The sequence below is a fragment of the Gouania willdenowi genome, chromosome 12 (genome assembly GCF_900634775.1).
Source record: "Gouania willdenowi chromosome 12, fGouWil2.1, whole genome shotgun sequence".
NCBI lineage: Eukaryota > Metazoa > Chordata > Actinopteri > Blenniiformes > Gobiesocidae > Gouania > Gouania willdenowi.
The window spans coordinates 11,455,313-11,481,844 of record NC_041055.1 but is presented as its reverse complement, the minus strand read 5'-3'; the positions used below and the strand labels follow the sequence as shown (position 1 = coordinate 11,481,844).

General features: G+C 38.1%; 1 protein-coding gene across 2 annotated transcripts; it reads right to left on the bottom strand.

Moving 5' to 3' along the window:
• Window positions 1-1,382: 1,382 nt before the first annotated feature.
• fech (ferrochelatase) lies at window positions 1,383-22,080 on the bottom strand. 2 transcript variants are annotated; one of them, XM_028463289.1, is made up of 11 exons: window positions 21,872-22,080; window positions 18,990-19,080; window positions 16,081-16,200; window positions 14,330-14,478; window positions 13,247-13,381; window positions 12,965-13,071; window positions 12,726-12,824; window positions 8,497-8,604; window positions 6,884-7,048; window positions 4,490-4,549; window positions 1,383-2,729 (listed from the first exon to the last, which is right to left on the bottom strand). In XM_028463289.1, the coding sequence occupies exons 1-11, from the start codon at window positions 21,909-21,911 to the stop codon at window positions 2,592-2,594; spliced, it is 1,212 nt and encodes a 403-aa protein (XP_028319090.1). In that variant the 5' UTR covers window positions 21,912-22,080; the 3' UTR covers window positions 1,383-2,591. The 2 variants fall into 2 exon arrangements, with proteins under 2 accessions (XP_028319090.1, XP_028319091.1); XM_028463290.1 differs by lacking the exon at window positions 21,872-22,080 and adding an exon at window positions 21,421-21,477.
• Window positions 22,081-26,532: the final 4,452 nt, after the last annotated feature.

The following is a 26,532-nucleotide window of genomic DNA, read 5'->3' as shown; positions in this document are numbered from 1 at the left end:
CAAGCTGCTGTGTCTTCAATAGTCAGAAAATTTGTAGTTATGAAGAATATCTGAAAAATTTCCATTTTTGAAATTAGACAAGCTGCTTTTTCCCCTTTTTGGAGCCACTCCAATTTTTATTGGTTCATAACAAACAAAATCTCTTAATGAAAAATTCTAGACTCATCGTCAATTTTTTATTTTGGTAAAGTTTTATTACTTTAACTCGACCCATCTCTCTTTCTCGTCCTTAGAGCATTAGTAAACACATATAGCACACGCACACAAATCGGTGTACAAATGTACATATTGTGGATATCAATGAGTCAAAATAACTTGTGAAATAATTGTGAAAATGTCTCATCATCCATGCTTTTATTTCATGTGAATAGCCTGTAAAATAAAAATGTACATATTGTAACATTGCCCAACATCTTTCGTGACATACTTTCATGGGCTCCGAAAAACTTGGGGACTGAGTCACTCTGGAAGGCTTGGCCCCCTTTCAGAACTTGCAGTTCTAGTTTTTGTTTTTTGTTGATGACGTGAGTTTGAAGTTATGTTATGTAAAATTATGTTACTGTTTTCCCCTTTCAGATGGTAAGAATTCTGTTTTCTGTTAACCATGAATTAAAATATAATTTCCCATGTTTGTGGTTTATTAAGTTCTTTCTCCAGCCATCTTGTGATTTTATAGGGAAAACAGCTCTTGATTTATTTACTTCATCAATGTAAATACCCATCTTTGGCCATAAGCCAATAAACTTTAATGGGAATTCAAGCAACTTGGTGTTTGTGACATTAGTATGTTTTAGACTTTAGGCAGCAATATGTGATGAGTCACTCTTATTCGTAACCGTATCGTTGACATTTTCCAATTATTGGGCTCACACATAAAACCAGTTAAGATTTACAGTACATACCAGTAAAGGAAAGCATCCCAATACTTTTGATAGCATTGTCTCAGACCTCAGTGAAAGGAGATTGACATTAAATACATTATAACCTGAATAGAAGGAATCATTTAAAAAAAAAATTAACCTTCACATTCTTTGCTCATAGTCACTGTATAATTGTAATGCTTCAAACCAGGAGCACCATTGTTAATTAAGCTCACATGAAAGTTATTGAACAAGGTAAATAAGTCAAGCCAACTCATAAAATATTCCATCTGTAAACAAAAATCTCAGGTGTAGCTGTGAAAAAAAAAATGTTATTTGCATCTCATTGCCTCTAAATGTCTTTGCATTTCTGGAGAAGTTTGGTGACTTTACTAATGTAATCTGCATCTAATGAATATGTTTTCTTTGTATCACTGCACAAATGGTGTTCGGAATAAGTCTCAGAGGCCTGAATACCCACAAAATTCTGAATAAAATTGTGCACAAAACACCAGTAGTGAGTTTTTCTTTCACACTTCTCATTTTATTTTGAAGGAAGACTTCCCATTAAATGCACTTGCACTCGAGACCCTAACAACAAACAGTGCAAATGAAACTTGTGTGTGCGTAGGAACAGAAAAATAAATCTTTCAATAAATAAACTCAGACAAAAAAAATAAAAACATCCAAAGCAGCTGCAACAAAGCATGTAAATATTATTTTATGAATACCTGATGTACGGTGGAAGCAGGGAACATTCCCAGAGAAAAGGCTTGTGTTTCTGCTGTGAGCCGGACGCTGACAGTGTGTGACCTTGTGGCAATAACACAATTTCTTAGTTATGAAGATGTAATTAAGGGATAGGCGGATAAAGGAATGTAAAATGCATTCTCATTCTTTTAGCATCACTCTGAGATTTCACTACAAAGTCACAACTTTCAAAGATCACAGCAGAAACATACAGACTTGGTTGGATTCTTCCTCAGCAGGTACAAGTTCACATAAAACACGAGTCAAGTATTTGTAGTAAGTGTAAAAAGGCACCTAACAATGTATAGTGGTAGAACAGAAGGTCAGTAGATCAGGATGTAGCCACATTACTTACACATCACTTGCATGCTCTTCCAGTCAGTACAAAGAGTTACAACTCTTTGATGAACGGACTGCATGTAGTAACCAGTGCTCACCATCAACCATCAGCTTGTTAGACAGAAAGATCTTCTCCAATCACATTGTAGGGGTTGCAGCAGGTGGGCAGAAATAGCGGCTGATTGGCCAATGATGTGACGTGAAACGAAACGAGCCAATGACCATCCTGTATCTCTGTGAGCTATACGGTAATCTGCCTGACTGTTTATATATTAAGCACCAAGGAGAAGCCGACTGATTTCTTTTGATCAGGGTTTCAGAGAAAAAGGCAAATGTAAATTAAACCTCAACATGAACATGAAATGCAGCTCTGTTCTATCTGGCTGCATAGGAAGCAGTGACGTGTGCCAAAGGATATGTGTGAGACACAACTGTGTGTTTTAGTGATGAATGGGAGGCATTTGGCAGGTTTCATTTCTGTCAATCTTGACTTCAGCTAATCCATCAAAGAACAAAGTCGATTTTTGACCGAAAAAATTAGTAAAAGACAAAATCAATGATGCCAGCCTGGATGGTAGATGTGAAAATGTGTGTGTTTGACTTTGCAAAGAAGGCTTTGTGTTAGTCCGTCAGGCTGCGTTACTAAGAGAGGTTCTGTTTGGAGAAGAAGGCCTTGGCCTTTCCACAGGTGGGGTTGGTGCACAGCGGGCAGCGCAGGGTCAGCTGACGTGAACACGGCTTGTTGGACTTCAGGTGGGACTGGACCAGGTCTGCCAGAGCCTGAGGGAATAATGAGTGTTTAGCTCTCTCTACACTAGCAAATAACTCTACAATCAAACTTGATCATTTACTCTACATCTCTTTAGTAGTTTCTTGTATAATATAACATTTTCAAAATGTATTTCCAAAAGTATAAATTTGACTGCATCCCAGACCTTTCATGTATTTTCTGCAAGTTTACGATTTATAAGAAACTTATGACAAACCCTAAAAGTTAGTTAAAGCAGAATAAAACCTCAGAAATATTTTTTGATACGGGCTTTGTTTGAAATGTTATAGTAAGTCTGACGTCAAAATGAGTATGTAGTGCGTTCACATTAAATAGTATTTTCATTTTCAGATTGAGTATGTGAGAAATACCCGGATGTTTACAACATCGGGACATTTCCTCAGTCTGCACTGTGGGCACACTAGTCATACATACAAAACACAAGCATTTCTTCTGATATTCTACTTGGTCACTTCCTCACTTAAAATGTTTTCAAAACTTTCAAAGGTGGTGAATCAATGGAAATATTTAGCCTCAGTGTGCTTCTGGTTTTTGTTGTTGTAGGTTCAAAATGCATCTTGGGAAACTTGGAAGTATACTTCAGTGGGAACAGTCACCATACTAATCATACTAATAGTATATAGTAGACAGTGCATACTCATTGGGTGTGTAGTGTATAGTACGTTAGTATGTGCTTTCAAACACAGTCACAGACATATGGATGTGTGGAAAAGTTGACAGAACATTTACAGTATCAGGAAGTAGAATCTCCAACACAGACTTTTCTTCATTTTCTGGCGTCTGCTGTTTGCAGACAGCAGCATCTCACTGAGAAACATACACCACACAGAGGAAAGCCTCCTTCTGTAACTACCAACAAATCATCCCTATTGATTAACGCCCTCAGACACACACACACACACACACACACACACTTAGTCTCTTGGTGAGGAGTCTCAAAGCACCGAGGGTTTGAGCAGACAGACAGTCGGTGCAGTTCTCCGTGCACTCACACGCACACAGCGATTTCATATTGAACAAACATTCACGGCTGTAGATTAAAGGAAGGTAAGAAGTGAGATGGGAAAAGAAGCAGCAGGAGACAACTGAAGAAAAAGGGGGAAAATGGAATGAAGGAATGGAGACAAAAGAGAAGGAGAAAGGAAGATGGGAGAAAAAGAAATGAGACATGGAAGAAAATCAGTAAAACAAAAAGATGATGGAGGACAATCTAGAAAGAGATAAAGTAGGTAGAGGAAAAAACAGCAAAATGAGAAAGAAAATAAATAAGGAGCATTGATTCAAAGCAAGGGCATAACTAATGACTTGTTGCTATGGAAGTACATATGTTCCATAAATGAGAAACATTTGACATATCCATTGCACACATGAACCCACTCCTTCCTGATAAGGGTGTCCCGATCCGATATCAGCCAGAAAACAAATATCAGATTTTATCGGACTGCATCTAAAATCACCGATATAAGCTCTCTGATAACATTTTCCACTGCAGCGCTTCTATCCATAGGTGACTGTGGTTCACACTTCAACAAAGTAACCTACTATAGCTGACTATTGTTCTCTGTTTGAGTAACATCACTTGATCAAACATTTTCTAACATTCCACACTACAAAATAAGTCATAAAAGTATGTATGATACGTGCTGATATCGTATCGGATCAATATCGGCATCATATCGGAAATGAAAAAGTTGTATCGGGACATCCCTACTTCCTGATACTGTAAACGGCACCTGATCATTATTTTCACCTTCATGAAGAGAGGGTTTCCATTCAAGGACTCGGCTCTTCTGATGTTCTCCACACCGCACTGCACGACAAACACAAACACATCTGTTACGTGTGTGTGAACTGTTATCACAGCACATTCTGTCACAGGTCTCGTTTCACAAATAAATTGAAACATTTCAAAGAATGAAAAAGCTCAGCCATGGAATTTTGCTTTTCTATTGCTATTCATCTTTCCTTCCACTGTCTTCACATGTGTACAGTGTGGCAAAAAAGTATTAAGTCATCCACCAAATGTGCAAGTTGTCCCACTTAAAAAGATGAGAGAGGCCTGTAATTTTCATCATAAATATACCTCAACTATGAGAGACAAAATGAGAAAAAAAAATCCAGAAAATCACATTGTAGGATTTTTAATAAATTTATTGGTAAATCCCTCTGTAAAATAAATATTTGGTCACCTACAAACAAGCCAGATTTGTGTCTCTCACAGACCTGTAACTTCTTCTTTAAGAGGCTCCTCTGTCCTCCACTCGTTACCTGTATTAATGGCACCTGTTTGAACTGGTTATCAGTATAAAAGACACCTGTCCACAACCTCAGACAGTCACACTCCAAACTCTACTATGGCCAACACCAAAGAGCTGTCAAAGGACACCAGAAACACAATAGTAGACCTGCACCTGGCTGGGAAGACTGAATCTGTAATAGGTAAACAGCTTGGTGTGAAGAAATCAACTGTAGGAGCAATTATTAGAAAATGGAAGACATACAAGACCACTGATAATCTCCCTCAATCTGGGGCTCCACACAAGATCTCACCCTGTGGGGTCAAAATGATCACAAGAACAGTGAGCAAAAATCCCAGAACCACACGGGGGGACCTAGTGAATGACCTGCAGAGAGCTGGGACCAAAGTAACAAAGGCTACCATCAGTAACACACTACGCCACCAGGGATTCAAATCCTGCAGTGCCAGACGTGTCCTCCTGCTCAAACCGGTACATGCCCAGACCTGTCTGAAGTTTGCTAGAGAGCATTTGGATGATCCAGAAGAGGATTGTGTGAATGTCATATGGTCAGATGAAACCAAAATAGAACTCTTTAGTAAAAGCTCAACTCGTTGTGTTTGGAGGAGAAAAAATGCTGAGTTGCATCCAAAGAACACCATACCTACTGTAAAGCATGGGGGTGGTAACATCATGCTTTGGGGCTGTTTCTCTGAAAAGGGACCAGGACGACTGATCCATGTAAAGGAAAGAATGAATGTATCATGAGATTTTGAGTGAAACCCTCCTTCCATCAGCAAGACCATTGAAGATGAAACGTGGCTGGGTCTTTCAGCATGACAATGATCCCAAATACACCGCCCGGGTAACAAAGGAGTGGCTTTGTCAGAAGCATTTCAATGTCCTGGAGTGGCCTAGCCAGTCTCCAAATCTCAACATTTGTCATTGACCAAATACATATTTTCCACAATAATTTGCAAATAAATTAATTAAAAATCCTACAATGTGATTTTATGGATTTTTCTTTCTCATATTGTCTCTCATAGTTGAGGTATACCTATGATGAAAATGACAGGACTCTCATCTTTTTAAGTGGGAGTACTTGCACAATTGGTAGCTGACTAAATACTTTTTTTGCCCCACAGAGCAGAAGAGCAGCTGGATGAGTTCACATTATTAACTTGAAGTGATACATTTGTTCTGAAGATGAAAACATGTTCACGTGAATCCATCTCAATTCAGCCATCCATAAAGAGAAAAAAAACATAGGAGTGTCTCTACACAAGAACTTCACTACAAATAGGTTTTCTGTTCTCAGCCTCTGATTAGGGTTAAGCAGCTTTTAGAGTGAAGTCCTCATCAGGATGGACTCAAGTGTTCACAGCTCTGTGATTGTGTATACGAGAGATCAAGAGGACACCTGGATCTCAGGAGAACAAAATAAAAGCTTAGTAGGCAGGAGGAGGTTTTAAACTGCTGCATTCAGGCCATTGCTGAAGTTCAGGGATCATCTCCCAGGGGATGTTAGTGTGTGTGTACGATTTGTGGCACCAGTCACATTGATTGGTGGCCCACACAGTGGTGCCTTCGGACAGACTGGGAAGGCACTCTGCTTGTAACACACACACACACCTTACAAAGAGAAATCCTACACTCATGGGGACCATCACATAAACACAGAACACATGGACAATCAGGCTTCGCTGCTCAAACTGCAAAATAAAGACCTTTTTACAGAGCGCAATTAATATCTCTAAGGTGTAACTAAGCATGTATAACACATACACTGAGCCATGCAACCAGACTCCCTGAAGGCAGTGGTTTGATTTGTGAAGCTAATTGTCCCTTCTATGTAAAAAAACAACTACAAAAACATCCAGGTATGGTTTGAGAAACACGATCCTCACCTCCTCCCCCAGCACCTGCCCATACTCGATGTCCAGCTCATGAAGCGTTTCAATGTGGTCCGAGGTGAAGGCGATGGGCACCAGCAGGAGGTTCTTCTTCCCTCGTTCGCACAGACCTTTGATCACCTCGTCGGTCTGAGGACCAAGCCACGCCATGGGCCCCACCTGAGGGAGAACAGACACCACACAGTCGGCTTTTATTCCTCTTATTCACACATTAGGTTAGAAAAACACTCTAGAGCTGTGGGAATGGAGATGCTGGAGACTTGGCCATTGCCAGCAAGTACAAATCCTAATGATTGTGTATTTTTCCTGTTTCTGTAAAATAAATTCTAAGGAAAAATCTAACCTCATAGATGTAATGGCAGATATATTCAGTGTTCAGGTGCGTTCACACGAAACGCAACTTCAGCGACTATAGTTGAATAGTTAAATCACCCATGATGAGTCGTTTGAACATAATCGCTCGCTTCACCTCTTGGATGGGATGGAAAGAGGAGTTCACTCAAAATATACTTAAAATTTAAAAGGCTTATTCAAGGAGTATGTCACTTTCATTTAGGCTCCAGTAAGTTAGTCTACAGAGCTGGAGGCTTGACTTTCAGTACCAGAGTATTATTCACAAAGTCCTACCTATGATTTTAAAGGTTGAATTCACCCAAATAGTACGTATTAATATTATAATATCATACCTTGGTTGCTGAGATTGCCATTTAGACAAATTGTGCAATTATCAGGTAAAAATATTAATGGAATCATGTAATGGCCTTTGTGGTGTCTATATCTCAAACAGGACAGTTTGAAATACAGGAAAGAGGCCATACACAAGGACAACTCTGGAGGCAGGTTTATATTTATTTTGTGCAATAATTAATAAAAATAAAAGCTAAACTCTCGCTGTCTATAAAATGTGACAGCGGCCGTAGAAGAAGCGTACAGCCCTCTCAGTGCAGCCTCCAGCTCTGCAGACAAACCCTTCTCCGACCTAGGGGAAGCCCTTTTACTGACTGGATGTCGTGACATAGTGTGACTCGAAGTTGCTTCAAAATGTTCAACTTTGAGTGACTCAAGTCACTGGAATCGCACGAGTCATGTCACTAGTAGGGAGGTCGCTTGACCCTGCGTCATTTACATCAGTGATTCTCAAACTTTTTTGGCTCAAGTACCCCCTCTCTCTTATTTTCAATAGGGGTACACATACCTCTATTTGAGAAGCACTGATTTACATTGATTTTAAATGTAATCTTGTTGCCAGAGTTGCTGAAGTCGCGTTATGTGTGAACACACCTTTGTTGCCATATATTTCAGTAACTATAGTCTAACATAAACAGATACTGCAACATAGAGAAAACAAATATACACTGTGTAACACATTCTTCTGATAACGTAGTAATAAGTGAGCACCACAGTTTCTGCCCCAACACAGATACAATATATAAAATCCCTAATATGAAAAGTGATGGTAAGAATGTGTTAAATAAACAGGGTCAATAAAACACTCATAATCTCATTTAGACCAAATGCTGTGGCACTATGGAGTAAGTTACATCTGATCAACACTAGATGGTGCTACTGGTTTGTTTAGCACACTGAGCCACTGGGTGCGTACTCACCCTGGACTGCCACACCAGTCTGTAAGGGTTACAGTGTCCCAGTTTCTCCATCACTCTCTGCACTGTGGCTCCCACCTCCTGAGGGTACGGATCTCCTCTGTTTACCACCTGCACAAGCATCACAGTCACCTTCACACATTCAGAAACAAATGCTGCTGCTGTTCGGCTTCCTCATCACTACATGTTTGATTAACCGCAGTGTTCCCATGACATCTAAAGCAGGGGTAGGCAACTCCAGTCCTCAAGGGCCTGATTCCTGAGACTTTTTGATGTGTCCCTGCTCCAATGCACCTGAATCAAATGAATGGCTAGTTATCATGCTTATGCAGAACTTGATGACAACACATTGGTTTCAACTAGGTGTGTTGTCGACACTTAGAGACATCTAAAAGTCTCAGGAATCCGGACCCCAAGGAGGACTAGGGTTGCCTACCCCGATCTAAAGCCATCTAGCATTTCAGTCTATTTGGTACTCTATGACATCATGCCTGTGTACATAAGTCTCCCATCAAATGTTGCTTTCTTCATAAAAAGGACCTTACTGCAGAATTATAGTGGAGAAGTTTAGGAACTTTTCCATGACTACCAGGTAAGCAACGTGACCTAAATCAAAAGTGCAATTTCTACTGTATAAAATGCAACGGTTATATTGCCAAGAACAAACTACAGCTACAGTATAATGTGAATACGTTGTATATTAAAAAACATTTAAGTCACAAAGTTTCAAAATACTTCATTTAGACATCTCTAATCATGTGATCTATAAAATAACAGGTACTTTTTTAATGTTTCAGATTAGGTTTCATGAGAAAGTATGAAAGCATATGCCATCTCTAAGGACATAACTGATTAAAATGAACTTGCATTAGGGTGGCCCTTATTTCTGAAGGTCTCACCCCATAAATTTGTTCCAAAAACAAACTCGTTGGCCAATCATGAGCCTATTTGAACAATATTTAGAGGTAGCTCAATGTCTTTGAAATGTGTTTTTTTTTTTTTTTTTTTTAGCTGAAATCGGCAAAACGTTGAAGAAAAATTTATAAAGATTACAATTGACATTTGTGTTCATTGAATGTTCCTCCTTACTTGCATGCTCATGGAATACTTGAGTTGAGTTACCATGGTTAACAGACATGTCATGCACTTCAGCCCCTAAATGTTTCGATGTTATTGGGATAAGGCTTTGTAGCATGTAACAGGCAGTGACATTTGCATTTTCCCTGCCAAAGCAAGGGAAAGAATCACACCAGCCATGGTTGTCACAACCCGGTCTCATGATCATTTTGGGAAATTGTTGGCTCCATCAATCGAGCGACCTTAGCTCAGTGGTAGAGTGGGTCGTCTAATAACCGAATGGTTAGAGGTTTGAATCCTGCTTTGTCACAGTCATTGTAGTTGTGTCCTTGGGCAAGGCACTTTACCCACATTGCCTCGTATGAATCGGTATGAATTGTGCATGAATATTGGTGGTGGTCAGAGGGGCCATAGGCAATCAATGGCAGCCACGTTTCTGTCAGTTTGGCCAAGGCAGCTGTGGCTAATATGTAGCTTACCACCACTGGTATGACTGATGCGACTGACTGGTGTGAATGAATAAAGGTTTCTGTGAGTCTTCTCAAAAAAAGCACTATGTACAGTAAATCTAAGCCATTATTACTATTATTGTTATTATTATCGATACACAAATCGCTGGGGTGGTTTCTTCTTCATCACCTTAAACTCCATGAAACCGCAGTTTTTGCAGGCACAACGAGAACCAGGAAGGCGTGGGACACTGGGAAGTGTTGATAAAACGTTATGGGAAAAAGAGAAGCAGATCCGTGTGACTGGACATTCAGATGCAGATGTATCAGTATCACTGCCAGTATGGACACATATTTGACTCTATTCAAAAATGTGTTTCGATGCTGCATTTTAATGGTCTACAATGTTATTGTGAAAACACGTTACATCATTTATCTTAACTGGAATATCATGTGGAATTACAGAAACATGTCATTGATGTATAGTGGTTGAAATCTCTGTGAATGTCTAAATGTCTGCATATTGAAAAGCACTTTGAAGCACTTGAGCTACCAGTAAAAACTTAATTATCTTTTTATTTGTTTCGTTATGTTATAATAAACAAAGGAACAAATTGAGGGGGTAAGAACGAAAAAAAAAGCTTTTTCCCTCACGTTTAACTCATTGACTGCCAAAGTGAATGAGTTAAGTACCACCCTAACTTGCATTTTAAAATAGTGTATATTTTGCCATTTTGACATCTTTTGTTTTTAACACTGACCAAATCTATGAAGCAAATCAAATTCCTAAAGTGCCAATAAATGCTTGGTTTGTCCATAATATTTAATTTAACATTATTAATTTCACTTCCCCTCAGCATCCAATCCCAGTAATCGGCTCTGAAACGGGTTGAACCAACAATTGTAAATATTAAACGTGTGTGTGTGGAAAGTCGACGATTCCCCAATCATGACCCTGTGTTTTGTGACGTGGAACAGAATTTAGCAAATCAGGAAGCAATCTGACTGGGAAACACGCAATGTTGCATTCAAGGCAACTCGGAACTCTGCATTTCTGAGTTGAAAATTCCAATCTCTGAGTTCAGCAGCAGCATCTCAAAATGTCTCAAGCATGGCTGACCGCTGTAATGTTAGATTTTTCTTTGACTTTACTGAGTAGGATCTCCGACTTTAGGTGGCGTTCAAAGTCACTTTTTCAAGTAGTAGGTCAGAAAATTCTGATTTCCCAGTTACTTGGAACTTAGCATTAGATAAACCTCGCCTTTAACAGATCAATTATCTCTTCAGAGTGTACCCCGCTTAAAGAAACTCCATGCTCAGAACTGAACAAGGAAAAAAAAAAAATAGGATGACTTCAGTTCAGATAGTTTTTAAAAGTCGACGTTAAATTTGCGTTTAAAATTCCCGGTCCAAGGGGGGTGCTCTTGGGGACCGGCGGGCTTGGCCTTGGGGTTGGGGGTTGGAGGCGGAGTGCGCTGGCTCCTCGGTTTCTAGGTGCTTTCTCGGGTGTGTATGTGGGGGGCGGTGGCTGCCTCTCGGCTTGGTGTTTTGGGGGTGTCTGGGGGGCTCCTCGGGGGGGTTGCCTGGGCTCCCTGGTATTCTGGCTGCGTCGTCGAGTCCGGGGCAGCGCTTGGGTTTACAGTGGCAGTTTCTTGCACATACATCGGTCTACGATGCACAAGCATGCCTTGGACTGTGGGATAAAACTTGTAGTGGGCTTAACTTTAGACACGTTGATCCCAAATACCTGTTTCAGGTATTACCACTCACTCCTTCCCTCTGCCCACAGCCACCACCATTATAGTTAAGCCTCACGCCTACAACTTCACATCTCACTTTACAGTAATCAACTCTTCCCCACCCTTCCATTTCTCTTCCTTGATTCTCTCCTCCCTGCTCCCTTCCCCCTCCACTTTCCCCCCCACCCCCTCACCCAGGTGTAACACTGCTCTCTCTTTTTATATTCTCCCTTTAATAAAGTATTTCTTACCCTTCCTTAGGGAGGGCTGGTGATGGTCACAATTATGCAATAAAATAATGCAATTTATTTAATTGCAATAACAAAAAAATAAAATGCATTGCTGTCTAAAAAAAGATTGCACTTCTTGTAGTGTTGACCTTCGACAGCATGTGCAGACAAGTTAAAAAAAAAAAAAAAAAAATTGCGTTTAAAATTTGACTTGGGGATGATCAGGTATATCATATCTGTGTATTTATAATTATAAGTTGAACACACAACTTTGGTGAAAGATGAAGTGGTGTGCTCATTAATGGTTAAAGCACTCTGAACAATGGTTTGCAGTACTGAAACCAAACACATATTACTCTGTGTGAGGACGCACTGCCACTGACAGATACACACTTTATTAGAACTTCATCAACACTTTGTTCTTACTTTCACAAATAATGACTTCATCCTTTTCTAATAATTCTTGCTGCTGGCAGAACTTTTATTGCAGGAGTGTGTGACCTCTACTGATACTTATTGTTAGATCAGGCTGTATGAACGTAATTGCACATAATTGAAAACCGTTGTTTTAATAAATTTGCATATTTTGAAACTAATTGTGTACATTCTTTTTGAATGTTGGCCTTTATAATCATATTTGTTGTATGAATCACCGACAAAACTTGACTGATCATTTGTATTCATGTGTGGGGCTTCAGTGTCTCTGGTCTGTTAGCATCAGAGAGAGTCGTACTTACAGCCATAGGGAGCGAGTGCGCCGAGAAAAGAATGACGACATCATCTCTCTTTTCTTCTGGAAACTTCAACAGCTCATTTTGGATGTGTTCTGCAAAGCACTACAAACAAATACTGACATTTAAAACACTTTCTTCACATTTTAGAAACATTTTATGACCTTCAGTGTTTGCGGATGTGACAGAGTAAATAGTAATAAATCAGGTTCAACTTCATTAAAATCAGTGTGTGTTCATCTAACCTCAACCAGCAGAGGATGTGTTGGCCAACGGTCGATTACACTCCAACGCATTTTTGGCCTGTCAGCTCTGTTGCTGTAGTAACGGTAGATTGCGTTCAGACTGCTTCCTGTTTGAATTAACATCATCTCCATTAACAAAAGAGCCTCAGGGAATAACACCTAATAGAACTGTGCTGCTTCTCACATGTGGATTAAACACATGACACATATCTACAATATATTATATATTCTGAACAACTTCAAGTTTAGCAACAAGTGATGAAAAGCAGCTGCTGCTCTGACCTGTGGTGGAGCAGCTGTACTGGGGATACTGTGTGAAGGCCACAGCTCGTTCTACTCCATCCTTCTCCATCTCTTCTATGGCCTCCTCCGTCAGAGGTTGAACATATCGAAAGCCTATGTAGAATTTGTGAGGAGCTGATGGAGGAGATGTTTGTCAGCAGGAGCATGAAACCCTCAAAAACCCTGAACTAACTTACAGTTTCACTTCAACATCCTGAAAAATGCCAAAAATATATATATATTTTTTTAAATATTTATCTTTAAACCACTACTCTAAGGAATTGCATGTAATTCATCATGACCTGCTTTCCTTGTTATCAGAGGTGTGTCACAGGGGTGTGGAGACACTCCCACTCCTTCCCTATCTGTAGCTCACACACTCCAACTACCAACGCAAGGAGGAGGAGGAGGGCACTAGTGTTCAAATAAAAGATCAACTTTCAAAATCCAACCACAACTGTTTGTATTCAGCAGCCTGAAAAAGCTCTTCAAGTTTGAAAATGGAAAAAATGTAGAGAACGATCCTGTTCTATTCACACACTCAATATGACCAATAATTGAGCTCTTTCACGCAATTATCAACTTATCACATCAATCTGAAAACCTGCACTTTCCGACTCATGCACAGTTTACAATAAAACTGCCAAGTTATACAGGTCACAAACTGATGATGATTAAAAAGGGCTGAAAATGAAAACAAAGTCTCACCACAGATGTGGGATATAAAGTGAATTAAAGGGAATTTGCTTTTACTCATAATATTGCGTCATTTCAATTCAAATGCAAGTCCCTTGTTGGATCCATAGCACATAATTACTATATTGTAAAAATGAGTACACTGGGCTTTATGTATCTTTGTTTTTTTGGCTGGGATTCATACATCTAATCTGACAGAACCTTTGAATACAAAGTCAATGAATCTGTGTGATCATAGTGAGCAAATTTACAGTTAGTCTTTGGTTTATGCTTAGTCACATGACAAAAGTCTTGGTTGACAAAAATTAAATTTTGCTGAAATTGTTGCCATAATACGTGAAAAAATAGCACCACTCGGATCCAGAGATTCCTGTCAGGTCTACTCACCAGTTTCTGGACTTATCTCATCCAGTAGCTTCACCATGCCTTCACCCTGCATGGAAGTCCAGTGTTTGATGGGCGAGCCTCCTCCGATCTTACTGTATTGCTCCTGGATTTTTGGCGTACGCCTCTTGGCGATAAATGGGCCGAGTTTACTACAAAGACAAACAAATACCCTCACGTAAAACAGCGCCACACCACAGATTTTGCTGTATTACATAAAAAGACACCAAACATGTCGTAATTTACATATAGTAATGAGAGATGCACCAAAATGAAAATTCTTGGCCGACACCAAAAATGAGAAAACCAAGGCCGAAAACCGAAAAACCGAAATAAATTATTATACAAACTATTTTTCACATTGCATTTATGGCTCTGAATGTGTACTAACCTCACTAAAATCATAACATTGCAATTGTATGATTGAACAATAATGATCAATTCAAAATATGAAAATATTGATTTAGCACTGACATTCCACAATATTAAATAAAAAAGTTAAATGTTCAATTTTATTGTATAGGGCTATAACTGACTGAGCTGCTGGAAAAGAGTCAAATTAAATAGGCTGTTGCTATAATTCCAGACCCGGACCTCAGACAAATCGTACTATACTTCCGGCACTTCCTGTGCGTATGCGCAGGAAGTGCCGGGCAGCCGGACCCGTTCCCTTCTCGCTATAGTTCTGTCAGTTTTATTTCAGCCCTAACCCTAACTCAGGATATACCCTAAAATGTTTCTTTTTTTTGTATATGTATTTTTAAAGGTGGAATTTGCAGAGTTAAATATGTTAAAATGAAAAAAGATTAATGTCAGAAGTGGGATTCAAACCCATGCCAGTGAAAGGAAGAATCCTTGAGTCTGGTACCTTAGACCACTCGGCCATCCTGATATGGTGGTAACATGAGCACATTACACTTATGTAGAAAAGGTCCGGCAGTGACGGAACTGCGCATGCGCACAGGAAGTGTCGGAACGGAAGTATAGTCCGGTTTGACTAGGGTCCGAGTCCGGAACTCTAGACACTACGAATTAAATAAATTATCTCATTAAAACAGGAAGTGCATTGAAGTCGCTCTGTCCACAGTGTGCATTGAACTCACAGAGCAACTTCAATTGTGCGTGCTGGTTTGATCCCATACAAGTAATGATCTTTATAAAGAACCTCTCCGTGAAACGTGTGCTGACAAACTGACATGGCAGCCACAGCTGCTGTGTGGTATTTTTGACCAAGGGCCACACATAACTACAGTGTTGAATTGACACAGAAACACACTTACGTGTTCAGTCAACTCTGCTCAGAAAACGCTTTAGTGCTCAGATTATTGAAATACATCCATTCCGCAAGTCCACAGACAACTTAGCCAAGCAACAAGCAAGTGCGCTGACGGCTGTGTTTTCTCACATCGTCACTACATCCTGCTTCGGTGAGAAAGGTGTTTAGGCCAAAGGCCGAAAACGCCCTTTTTGGCCATTTTTGGTGGCCGGAAATTTGGTGCATCACTAATAGTAATAGTTTCTCAATAGACAGTATGATGCATTTTTTCTGTTTTCAAAATCACGAGTCTGACTTTCTGTTAACGGACTTAGACAACTGTGAAACATCCATGTTGGTTCTATTTGGTGCCAACATGCATGCAAGCGCTGGTATCTTTCGATAAATGGGCTAAGCTTTACTCTGCCAAAGGTATTTCTTCTACTAACTGCAAGTTCTTAAAAAGCTGTTTGTCCAACTAGGAATGCACGGTGCCTACTTTTGCACAGGGAGCTTCATCAGGTCTCTGTCCATAAAGAGTCGTAGGAGGAAGTCATGAACATCTTCCAGTTTCTCTGGTCCTCCCATGTTAAGCATCAGGATCCCCGTCTTAGGTCTCCTGCACATGAGACAGATAAGGCCACATCAGAAATTAAGATCTGCATATTTACTTGTTAAAATGCTATAAGGTGTGAAGGGTTTGTGACAATAGGTTTATTAAATGCAGTATATAAACTGAAAATGGATCAAACTCAAATCAATTTCTAGAGAAACAAAACTAGCAAAACTTGGCTGGAATGTTTCCAGATCATCAAAGTCATTGATCTGCAGCAGTAGGAATTATGGGATCATTCGGATTGTGAGAGGAATTAGAGGTAGGAATTGACAACTCGTGCTACTCCTTTTTAAACATGTAACACTTGTTTTATAATCTTTTCTTTGAGTGGTGAGTGTGTGCCCACGATTGAACATTTATACAAAGGCAAATATTAAGAAATGCATTTTTACATGTTTCAGAAAATAAACAAAGCAAATTGTTTAAATGTTCCATCCATTTTCAGACCCGCTTTGTCCCATTTCAGGGTCGCGGGGGTCTGCTGATGCCTATCTCTGGTTCCCACTGGGCGCTAGACGGGAGTACACCCTGGACAGGGCACCAGTCCATCGCATCCATTGTTTAATGTTGCCTTTAAAAAAAAAAAACAGCTCCATATATTATTTTAGAGTGAAAAACAATGAAAAAATTTGAATTACACAACACAATCTATTTAAAGCAGTTTTGTTTCACTTCACTAATATCTCTAGATTCTAAAATCCATGCCGAGTTACTGTGTCATCCAGCGAAGGAGGAGTGGCATTAGAATGATGCTACTGGTCCAAATATCTGTGACCCGTTTATTCAGTGCAGTGTCTGTAACATGGTGTAGACTCAGTAGTCAACAACCCACAATCCCTGTGGTCATCCATTGCAATGAACCAGATCAGGGGTGTCAAACTCATTTTTAGTTCAGGGGCCAAATATGGAGAAATTTTGATCTCAAGGAACCAAGATTATAGATAGAGAAAACAAGGAATTTTAACAATGTTCCCTAGTCTGTACTTTCACGTATAATTGATGTGTAGAGCATGTAAGACACTGACAATATCCAAGAAAACAGTAAAAAATGTTCTCACTTTAAACTTTCTTCCTTTTCTAGACATTTTATTTGATTTTATTTTATTTGGGGAAATGTTGTGCAATAATTTGGGAAAAATTGTAGCATTTTGGAAAAATTGAGTTCTTTCAACAGTGAGATTAAAAATGATTTGATCAAACTAGTGCCAATCGTTGCCGTTTTTCATTGAATTTGTGTATTTGGAGAGACTGAGATATCTACAGCTAAACTAGTTAGTTATTTAGATGATTCATGTTTTCTCTTTCATTTTTACTTTCTCCTGTGAGCCGTAAAGATGGCGTAAAGGGCCAGATCTAGTGTCGTCATCACTAGTTAATAGTCCCCATTATAAGCACTGCTGTATTTATGAGGGTGTGTGTTTTTTTTTTTTTAAATCACTTTACACAACAATTTCAATACGATGCTATGGCACAACCTAGTATTAGAGATATTGTTGCAGTTGTTAATGTGACATGTATTTTAACTTTTCTTTTAAATACAGTATAACAACTCATTTCATTTTAAGGAAATATTTAGCAGATTTATTTTTAACTTAGTCACATAGTTCTTCTCTCCTCCACACACTTATCTATACCAGGTACTATGAACTATGATGGTTACACACACAGAGCATTATAGATGATACGTTATTACTCCCACAATGGGAAAAATTGGCATAACTATTTGAACAAGACCATTTCCAATTAATTGAATGAGCAGTAATGGACTGGACTATTAAGATTAATCAAAATCCTTATGCAATTTTTACTTCATCACCAATTATTTTTAGTTTTCTCTTCATTTTTGTGTTTTAATTTTTTATTTCCTCCATTTTTACCCAAACTGTAAAGTCCTGATGAACTGAAACATACAATTGCTTCTTGTAATAAGAAATAAAAAGGTAACAGAGAATATTAAAAAATTAAAACAAAAAATATATTAATAAGTAGATGAAGCAAGGTCAAATTTTGTCCGCATCATACCTTTAATGCTGGTGTTTCCATTGACCTGGACATAACTCAATTTCTTCATCACCTCAAACAGATGACTAGATTTATTAACATAATCAATAACCCTGATACATGTCATAATCAATAACAGATACATGTAAAGCTACAAGCATGGTCGTGGTTCCCTGCTTCCTGCACAGCAGTCTGTTCTGAATGCAATGAGACCTCCGTCGTTTTTCAACAGTTCAGAGTCCAAGGGGTGTGGGTGTGCCCCCCTCCCTCCATTCTTCACTATTCACTGGTCTTCCTCTGAAAACCATGATGGGGGGATTCCTGGGTCTTTGTTTTCTCATCTGCAGCTGGCTCCAAGAATCATTATCTTCTGCAACCTCTCGTCGACTCTTTTTTACAATGCTGTGTGTGTGTGTGTGTGTGTGTGTGTGTGTGTGTGTGTGTGTGTGTGTGTGTGTGTGTGTGTGTGTGTGTGTGTGTGTGTGTGTGTGTGTGTGTGTGTGTGTGTGTTCAGCTATTCTAGTATTTAGGTTACAACATTCTAACACTAACAATACTTTACCTTAGCTCCTAGAATCAGTGAACAATATTTACATCATTATAAACTATTATATTTATAATACATTTCACTAAAATATGAACGTATAGTGTGAAGAAGGCCAGACAGAATAAGTGTATAGATCACAAAGCATTAGCAAACGCACAGTGGCTGCCAACAACCACTTCTTATGTGTGATGAATAAAAATGAAATGGTAAAACCAGTGTGTGCGTGAGTGCCTGTAGGACACACCTGTTTTCCTGTGTTTCTGGAGGGGCCGTGTGTGCGATAGCAGCAGCCGTGGAGCGACTCCTCAAACTCAGACTGACACCGCTCCGGACAACTAAAACAGACAAAGGGTTTTATTTCTCTGTGCGATCACCCACAAATCCAAAATTAGCACCTAACAAGAGATAACATTTAGGGTTTGGTTTTTAAAGGGGTTCACAGGTCTTTTTTGTGTGTGTGAAAAAAAGAATCAGGGCATCAGAAGTTGATTTTGGGGGGTGGAAAAATGACATTAAGTTATTGTTGTATTGTTTTAATAATTAAATGGAATTTTGGCAGATTCCCTATAACTAGGACTGGGCAATATATCGATATTCAAGATATATCGAGATTCTATTTTCACAATAGAGAAAATTACATTACAATTATCAACTATATTGATGTATTTTGTACAATAAATACTCGTTTTAAGTGTTGCTGCTTCGTTACTTCTCAGAACCACAAGAAAAGCAGAGTCCTAACCCAGACCTTCCCTTAAGCATGGTCAGACTTTATTGCATTAAAATGGTGGGATTTATCTCGTATATCGCCATTTTGAAAAAAAAAATAAAAAACTGAGATATGAGTTTTGGTCCATATCGTCCAGCTCTAGCTGCATAACATGCCTGTGATAGCACCCATGGGTACTTTTTAGGGGTTGTTAATCAGCCCAAATCTCAAATTAAAATTGATTCATATTATTGAAGTCTTGCTTGACTCTTGAGTCATTTACAAAAGAATTTTTTAATTAGATTTTCCATGTATTAGTCATTCAGAATGAAACGACTTCTCGTTTAGGTTGTACCTCACAGCACCTTCAATATTGTACAGTGTAAATGAAATATCCTAATTATGAGAACTTGAGTGTTTTGAATTGCAATTTTAAAATACGTCAATGATCAATTTTTGTAAAATTTACGAACCGATTCACAATCGTCAATAATAAAATCGGGATCAATCACTCCTAGGTTTATGCATCCCAGCAGGTTTTCTAAACAGACCAAAGAAGTAGCGCTGCACGATTATTTTAATCAATATTGTAATCACGATTCTAATCACAATTATTTTTATCTTGTTAAGAAAAAAAAAATCTGAATTTCTTTTGCACTGCTTTTAAAAAAACAATATGAACAGTTTTAATGCAAAACGAAGCTTTAAATAAAAATTGGCTGTTGCTACTGGTCTGGACCCGGACAATCCTGACTATAGTTCTGGCACTTCCTGTGCGCATGCGTCCACATACGCAGTAAGCAGAATGCTGGTAGTTCCGTCACTGCTGGACCCGTGTCTTTCTAGCTATAGTTCAGTTTGTTTTAAGCTCTAACCCTAAACCTAATCATAACCCAGGAAATACCCTAAATGTTTCTTTTTTTCGTATATTTATTTTTAAAAGTGGAATTTGCTGTGTTAAATATGTTAAAATGAAGGAAAAAAATTAACCTAACCCAGGAAATACCATAAAATGTTTTTTTTTTTGTATATGCATTTTTAAAAGTGGAATTTGCCGTGTTAAATATGTCAAAATGAAAACATAAAATAAAATGTCAGAAGTGGGATTTGAACCCACATTAGCAGAAGGAATCATCCTATAGTCAGATTTGTCTGAGGTCCGGGGCCGGAACTATAAATATGATAAAAATTATACCGAAAAAAAAAAAGAATAGAGAAATTAACCCAAAAATGTAAAACGTACCAAGGGTTAACTATTACAGAGTGCTTTCATGAAATGCAACTCATTGGAAACAATTACAGCTCACATGAATCCACCAAATTACTCGAAGCTGCCGCTGATTATTTGAGCCCACATTTTCAATCTAAATATTGCCAACGATCAGGTTAATTTAACCATGGCAACCAAAACCGTGATCACGATTAAAATTCGATTCAGTGTGCAGCTTTCAAAGAAGTCAACTGATGCGACTACCTGTGGTTGATTATTGGCATGTTCAGGTGTAGGATCAATAAACATGAGTATTTAAATGGCTGACAAAGACTTTATAAAGTCTTCAGCCATCAGTGAGCTCTGCTGAGGTCACACAGGGTGACCTTTAGAATTCCTCACTAGGCACTAACTAGCCCCTTATCACCAGCTGTGGGTAAATACATGCAAACTACACCGAACATGCTGTAAAGCCAGCATTTAACAGCGAATGTTGTAATATTCTAACCTAGTAAACACAGCTTTCGTTGCCAGGACTGCAATACCGCACTCCGCCACTAGGAGGCATACTGAAATTATACAAGTTCTGTGTGATGCAATTGTGTAACTCGGCGCAAATTGTTTTGTTCCCCTTTTTTCACTGAAAAAATAAACAGGTAACACACCCAAATAGTAAGAAAAAAACATCTCATTCATACTAAACAAAGCCATTCTGCGGAGTAAACCCGTTATATAACGTTATAGTTCAACTATTACCCAGAGTCGGCGGCAAACATCAAGCTAGCATCCGTTGGTTCAACGAGCTGAGGAAATTAAGCTATTAGTCTACAAAATAAAACCATAAGCGCTAACAAGCAGCAAAGGAGAACATTACACTTAACAAAACAAGAAACATTACTAATAATAACATTAATTGAGACTAATAGTATTCCGTGTCAATAATTCTAGGTTTTTAAATCCTTCGTTACTGTGAGTGATCGTATTTTGCCATGAGGATTAACTTCCGTTTTCGAGCTAAACACTACACATTTACTAACTGTACACAGCAATGCATTTGAGTTTTTCATTTGTTAAAACACAGCGCAAAGACACTAAACTTGGTGTTAGCAGCATCGAAGAAGCCAAATATCAGCCTTTTTTCCGTGGAGTTCAACTCGCGTGAAGGAGTCAGCGCACGGCACGAGGAGCTAGCTGCAGTCACACTCACAGTGAATGAAACGGACGCCGCTGCCCAGCACCGCCATCATGTCGGTTAGGAATGTTGGAGACTTCCCTCCGAGTAGGTGACAAGATTACACTTTACAGTCTGACCAGCAAGTTCATCCAAAGCTCCACACAGCAACTACCGTTCAGTCCGTGCGCCAACCACAGATTCTATCAGCTACTGCCGCTGACAGCGATCAACATTAAAACCACCTCGTTTTACTTCCGCTTTAGAATTTCAATGTAAAATACAGCGATTAGCTCGAGGAACACAGTTACTGAAGTCGGTTACCAGACATGCATAAAACTTCAAAATACAATTAAATTAATAAGATATCCTTATCACTCACTTCAGCTTAAACAATTGCTTGCTGTTCCAGAGTTTCATATTTATAATTGGCTTTAAAAGGCTATCCACTTTGTCTTATCTTATAAATGCAGGTCTTTACTATTTGTTTTATTATATTTTTCTGTATCCATTTCTAGCAATGAATAAAAAGAAATAGGCTCATTTTCTTTCACTCTCAAATTACTGAGTAAAATACTAAACCAATGCTTGCTCACATAGAAAACCAAATTCTCACGGCATAGATACACAAGCTAGTGAGTCCTGGTTGTATACATGGTTTTATTCAAATCATGGTATTACGTCATTGGATTGATTGATTGATTGTCTAAATGCTTTGTTAACTTAATTTCCACTTCTTTTAATAAGGAGTGTGCAGCATGTTTCAAAGAGAGCATATGGAATATTCAATACGCTATACCAGGGGTTCTCAAACTTTTTGGACTATTTACAGGTGAGAACATATTTCAAGGAACGCCTCATAATCCTTTCCTCAATTCAATGAAACACAATTTACTGCCATTTGTATATGTACCCCTAAATGCCATAGGAATGATTTATTCTTTGAATGTAAGACCAATGAACGTAAAAAGTATCTATATAACAGAATATGTGTTTAATGTATTGCCAATAAATAAAAAATGTGCACATACCTCACACAAACCCAAAACCATTGTGGCTTGGAATGGATAGTAATGGATGATGATCTCAAACTAATGCAAAGAATATCCATGGCTGTGTTTATTTGGTCATCTAAAAATGGTGAATAATGTGACTCAGATTTATGTCCCACTGCTGAGAGATGGTCAGCTAAAGTGGATGATTGTACAAACCTGTAGAACGAAGAAAGTATTAGAAATAAATATGAGTATTTTACTGACATTTGTCAAACCAATATAGATATTATATTTACATAATAGAATATAATTTTGTCTTCGTGTATTTCTTTGTTGTTTTGTTTAATGACATTCCTTTTTAAAACTTGTGTAAACCTAATGGTTGGCATAATTATACAATTAATTTAATTAATTTAATTAATTGAAATATTTCAAAAAACAAAAGACAATAATGTCAACGTTAATTCACTACCTCTCAGTCGTTGTTTGATTTTAGTTTGTAGATTCTTGTACTGTTTCCGGTTGAGCTCTCGTTAACCTCATTCACTTTACTACAAAAGGTTTTCTGCGTGAATCGTCACGTGTGTCTTGTCTAAATGTCACGATAGCCCCGCCCATGTCCCTCCCACACCAGTAACAGCATGCGTTCAGAGATAACACAAGGGAACACTAATGACTTATTCTTACTATATTTTGGCTCAGAGTTTGTTTGTTTCCAACTAAAAAAAAGAAATGAAAATAGATTTATGGCCTTTATAGTGTAAGTTGGAATTATTATGCTTTGGTCAAACCTGAGAGCAGAGAGACAGAAACAGAGGACATGTTTTAGACATCTTTTGATGGTTGGTTTAAACGTCAAGCAGCATTTGTCAAATATGAGGAAGAAAAAGTGAACACGTCATTGCCCAGCATAAGGAGTGGTGTGTTACAATTATAGACACAACAGGACAATCACTTTGCTAAAGGTTTACCAAGCAACCAGGAAACACATAAAAAAAGACAAGCTTATAATACTGCGTGATCTGAAGAAGGGAAATAAAGTGTTTTTCAACCTTTTTTGAACAAACGAAAAAAGTTTTTTTTTTTATTTCATATTCATTTTTAATTTAAAAAAATTAACAATCTGCAGTCTTTCTTATAAGTGTTTTTAATTTAAAAAAAAATAAAAAATAAAATCTATTCTGATTATTCACGAACATGCAGTAATTCTTATCAAAGGGTCTTGAATACAGATCAAACCAAAAACTTTTTAAATCATCTTTCATATTTTGCATACTTAATACTTGTCATGGAACTACAATTTATATTTTTTAGACCAATTAGGTGACATTGAATAATTTTCCATGGTACACTACAGTGGTTGAAAAACTTTGTTTTAATCAGTCACAGAACCAACCAATGGGTGAACACTCAGTCTTATGGTAACAGTACTTTTAACAGTGAAACACACTTTTATTCAGTGTCATTCATCTCTGAACATACAGAATAACCACCTTAGGTAACAATACCATGTGTTATTTAGAGGAACAGAAAAGTGCTTTTTTACTGGACTTCAATAAACCACTGTAAACAAATACTGGTTCATCATCAGCATGTAGCCTGTGTCCATAATGGTAGAGCCCAATGATTGGTCGATTAAGTAATTGAGTTATTTAAATAATCTGAGTGGAAACTTCTTTTGATTTGTGTTACTATAGCGACTGGGCCAGATTTTTGTACCAGGTTCTTGGTTTTCTTAAAGCAGCGCTGCCTTTACTACCGCTATAGTGCTGCTGTGTAACTACAGACGCTTCAAACTGCTCCATAGAATGTGGCGGGAAAAGTGGCAAAAAACGAGGTTTACCAAAGAGAAAAAGACAGCGAATGAAAGTGTAGGACTAATACATTCAGAATGAAAAGATAGCACTGTATGATGTGTGAAGTTTTAGCATGTCATAGCAGTAGCTCGTAGGTATTTTAATATGAAAATTCTATCAAAAGATCATATATAAAAACAGAGTTTTTTTGGGTCGTTTTTTTTAAATGTCCATGGGGGGCATTCGCGGACCGTGCCCCTCCTGCTGACCTACCGTGCCCCCACCCCACTTTTCCCACGCTACAGGGGGAGCTTTTTATTACTCAAAGTCAAGAGATCTGATTGGCTATCGCAACTGACTACACACACTGACAGCGGGGACGGAGCCTGCTCTGTTGATTCACGTGACGTCACTCACATTGCTGCATCGCAAGAGCTGTATAGAGATATAGATATAGAGCGCTAAATTCAGATGGAGGGCAGGAAGTGAAGCTTGAGAATCTGTCATCTGAAATAATCAAAATATCCATGTTTTGTAGAGTACCAAAGATTGTCGTTCACATAGAAATGTAAAAGGATTATGGAGTCCACAGGTGCCCATTTTTATTGGAAGGGCGTGGCTAACAGTGACACGAGAAGCCACCAAAACGTCACAACCTACCATTTTCAGCCAATAGCAAAATTTCACTTAATAGCCGGGTTTGAACCCATAGAGAGCAGTGGGTCACAATTTTACTGCAAAATATACCAAATTGAAATACTTTGTCTAAAATGTTCACAAACACTACTTCATATCCTAATACATTCTTTTCCCCAGATGACGTTCATGTGACGCAGTCCGCAAGTAAATACAGACTTCAGCCACTGGAGGAGTTAGTAAACTTCTAGTAGCTGGTCATGCTTCTAGTTTGTTAAAATTTCTTTATTTAGCTGCATTTTTGAATAATAAAGAAAATAAAGTATAGGCCTGTATTAGAAAAAGTGTACAAAACAAAATATTCTTCTAAAAAGAATGTAAATTCTAACTGTAACAAGGAGGTGATGTTACTTATGGAATTTTATTATTTAAAAAAGGTAAATTGTGATCATCAACAGACTGGCAGTAGTTTTATTCAGAACACACATTTTGATTTAACTAATTTATTTAAATTGACATTTGATGATGGAGACAGTTGGTGAAGCACATGGCTCAGGCCACAGGATTTAGGAATTCATCTAATGATAAAAACTGAAAGTACATTGAAGTTCAATTGACAAATAACTTATCAGAAAACAACTAAATATTTTTATGTTTTCCTCATTAATTGCCTCCAATGCTACAGCTGTTTTTGACACCAAGCTTTAAAATGTTGGTGCTGAAGTAATTATCTAAAAATCCCCTTCAAAATAAAAGCATTTCACTTAACTGTTCATCTATTTATTTAACCACGTAAAATTAAGTTGCAACCCACCTTTGGAACCTGACTCATCATTGGAGAACCATTGGTTTATTCTACTAAAGAAGGTAAGAGATGCCCTGTTTTGCCATAAGTAACATACACATGTACTATTTATGTGTACACATTAATTCAATCTTTGCCTTACATGTTGTTAAAATGGCCTAATGAAGAAAAATAATCTCTTCTTTCCCATGTTGGTCGTGGATTTCTGATAGAGCAGAGGTGAATTCAATGTACAGGTCTTATTATATCTGAATACATAATGAAGGCATGATTTGGCCTTTCCAAATGCCTATATTTATCTAAACACAAAAACTGATACATTTCATTATTTTGAGCAAAGTTCACTGAATTATGTATTTTGTGTAATTTTTTTTACATAAAAAAATATGTTCAAGAGAGTTTAAAGATAACACTTTATCATAACAAAAATGAAAGTGTGAATACTTCCTAGTGACACTGATGCTG

Excerpts from the sequence above, each read along its gene's own strand:
- fech (XM_028463289.1), bottom strand. The coding sequence starts at position 21,911 with ATGATGGCGGTGCTGGGCAGCGGCGTCCGTTTCATTCACT. Across the intron at positions 8,605-12,725 it reads CGCACTCGCTCCCTATGGCT|GTGGTAAACAGAGGAGATCC; the intron begins GTAAGTACGACT and ends ATGCTTGTGCAG. Across the intron at positions 7,049-8,496 it reads GACTGGTGTGGCAGTCCAGG|GTGGGGCCCATGGCGTGGCT; the intron begins GTGAGTACGCAC and ends GTTCTCCCTCAG.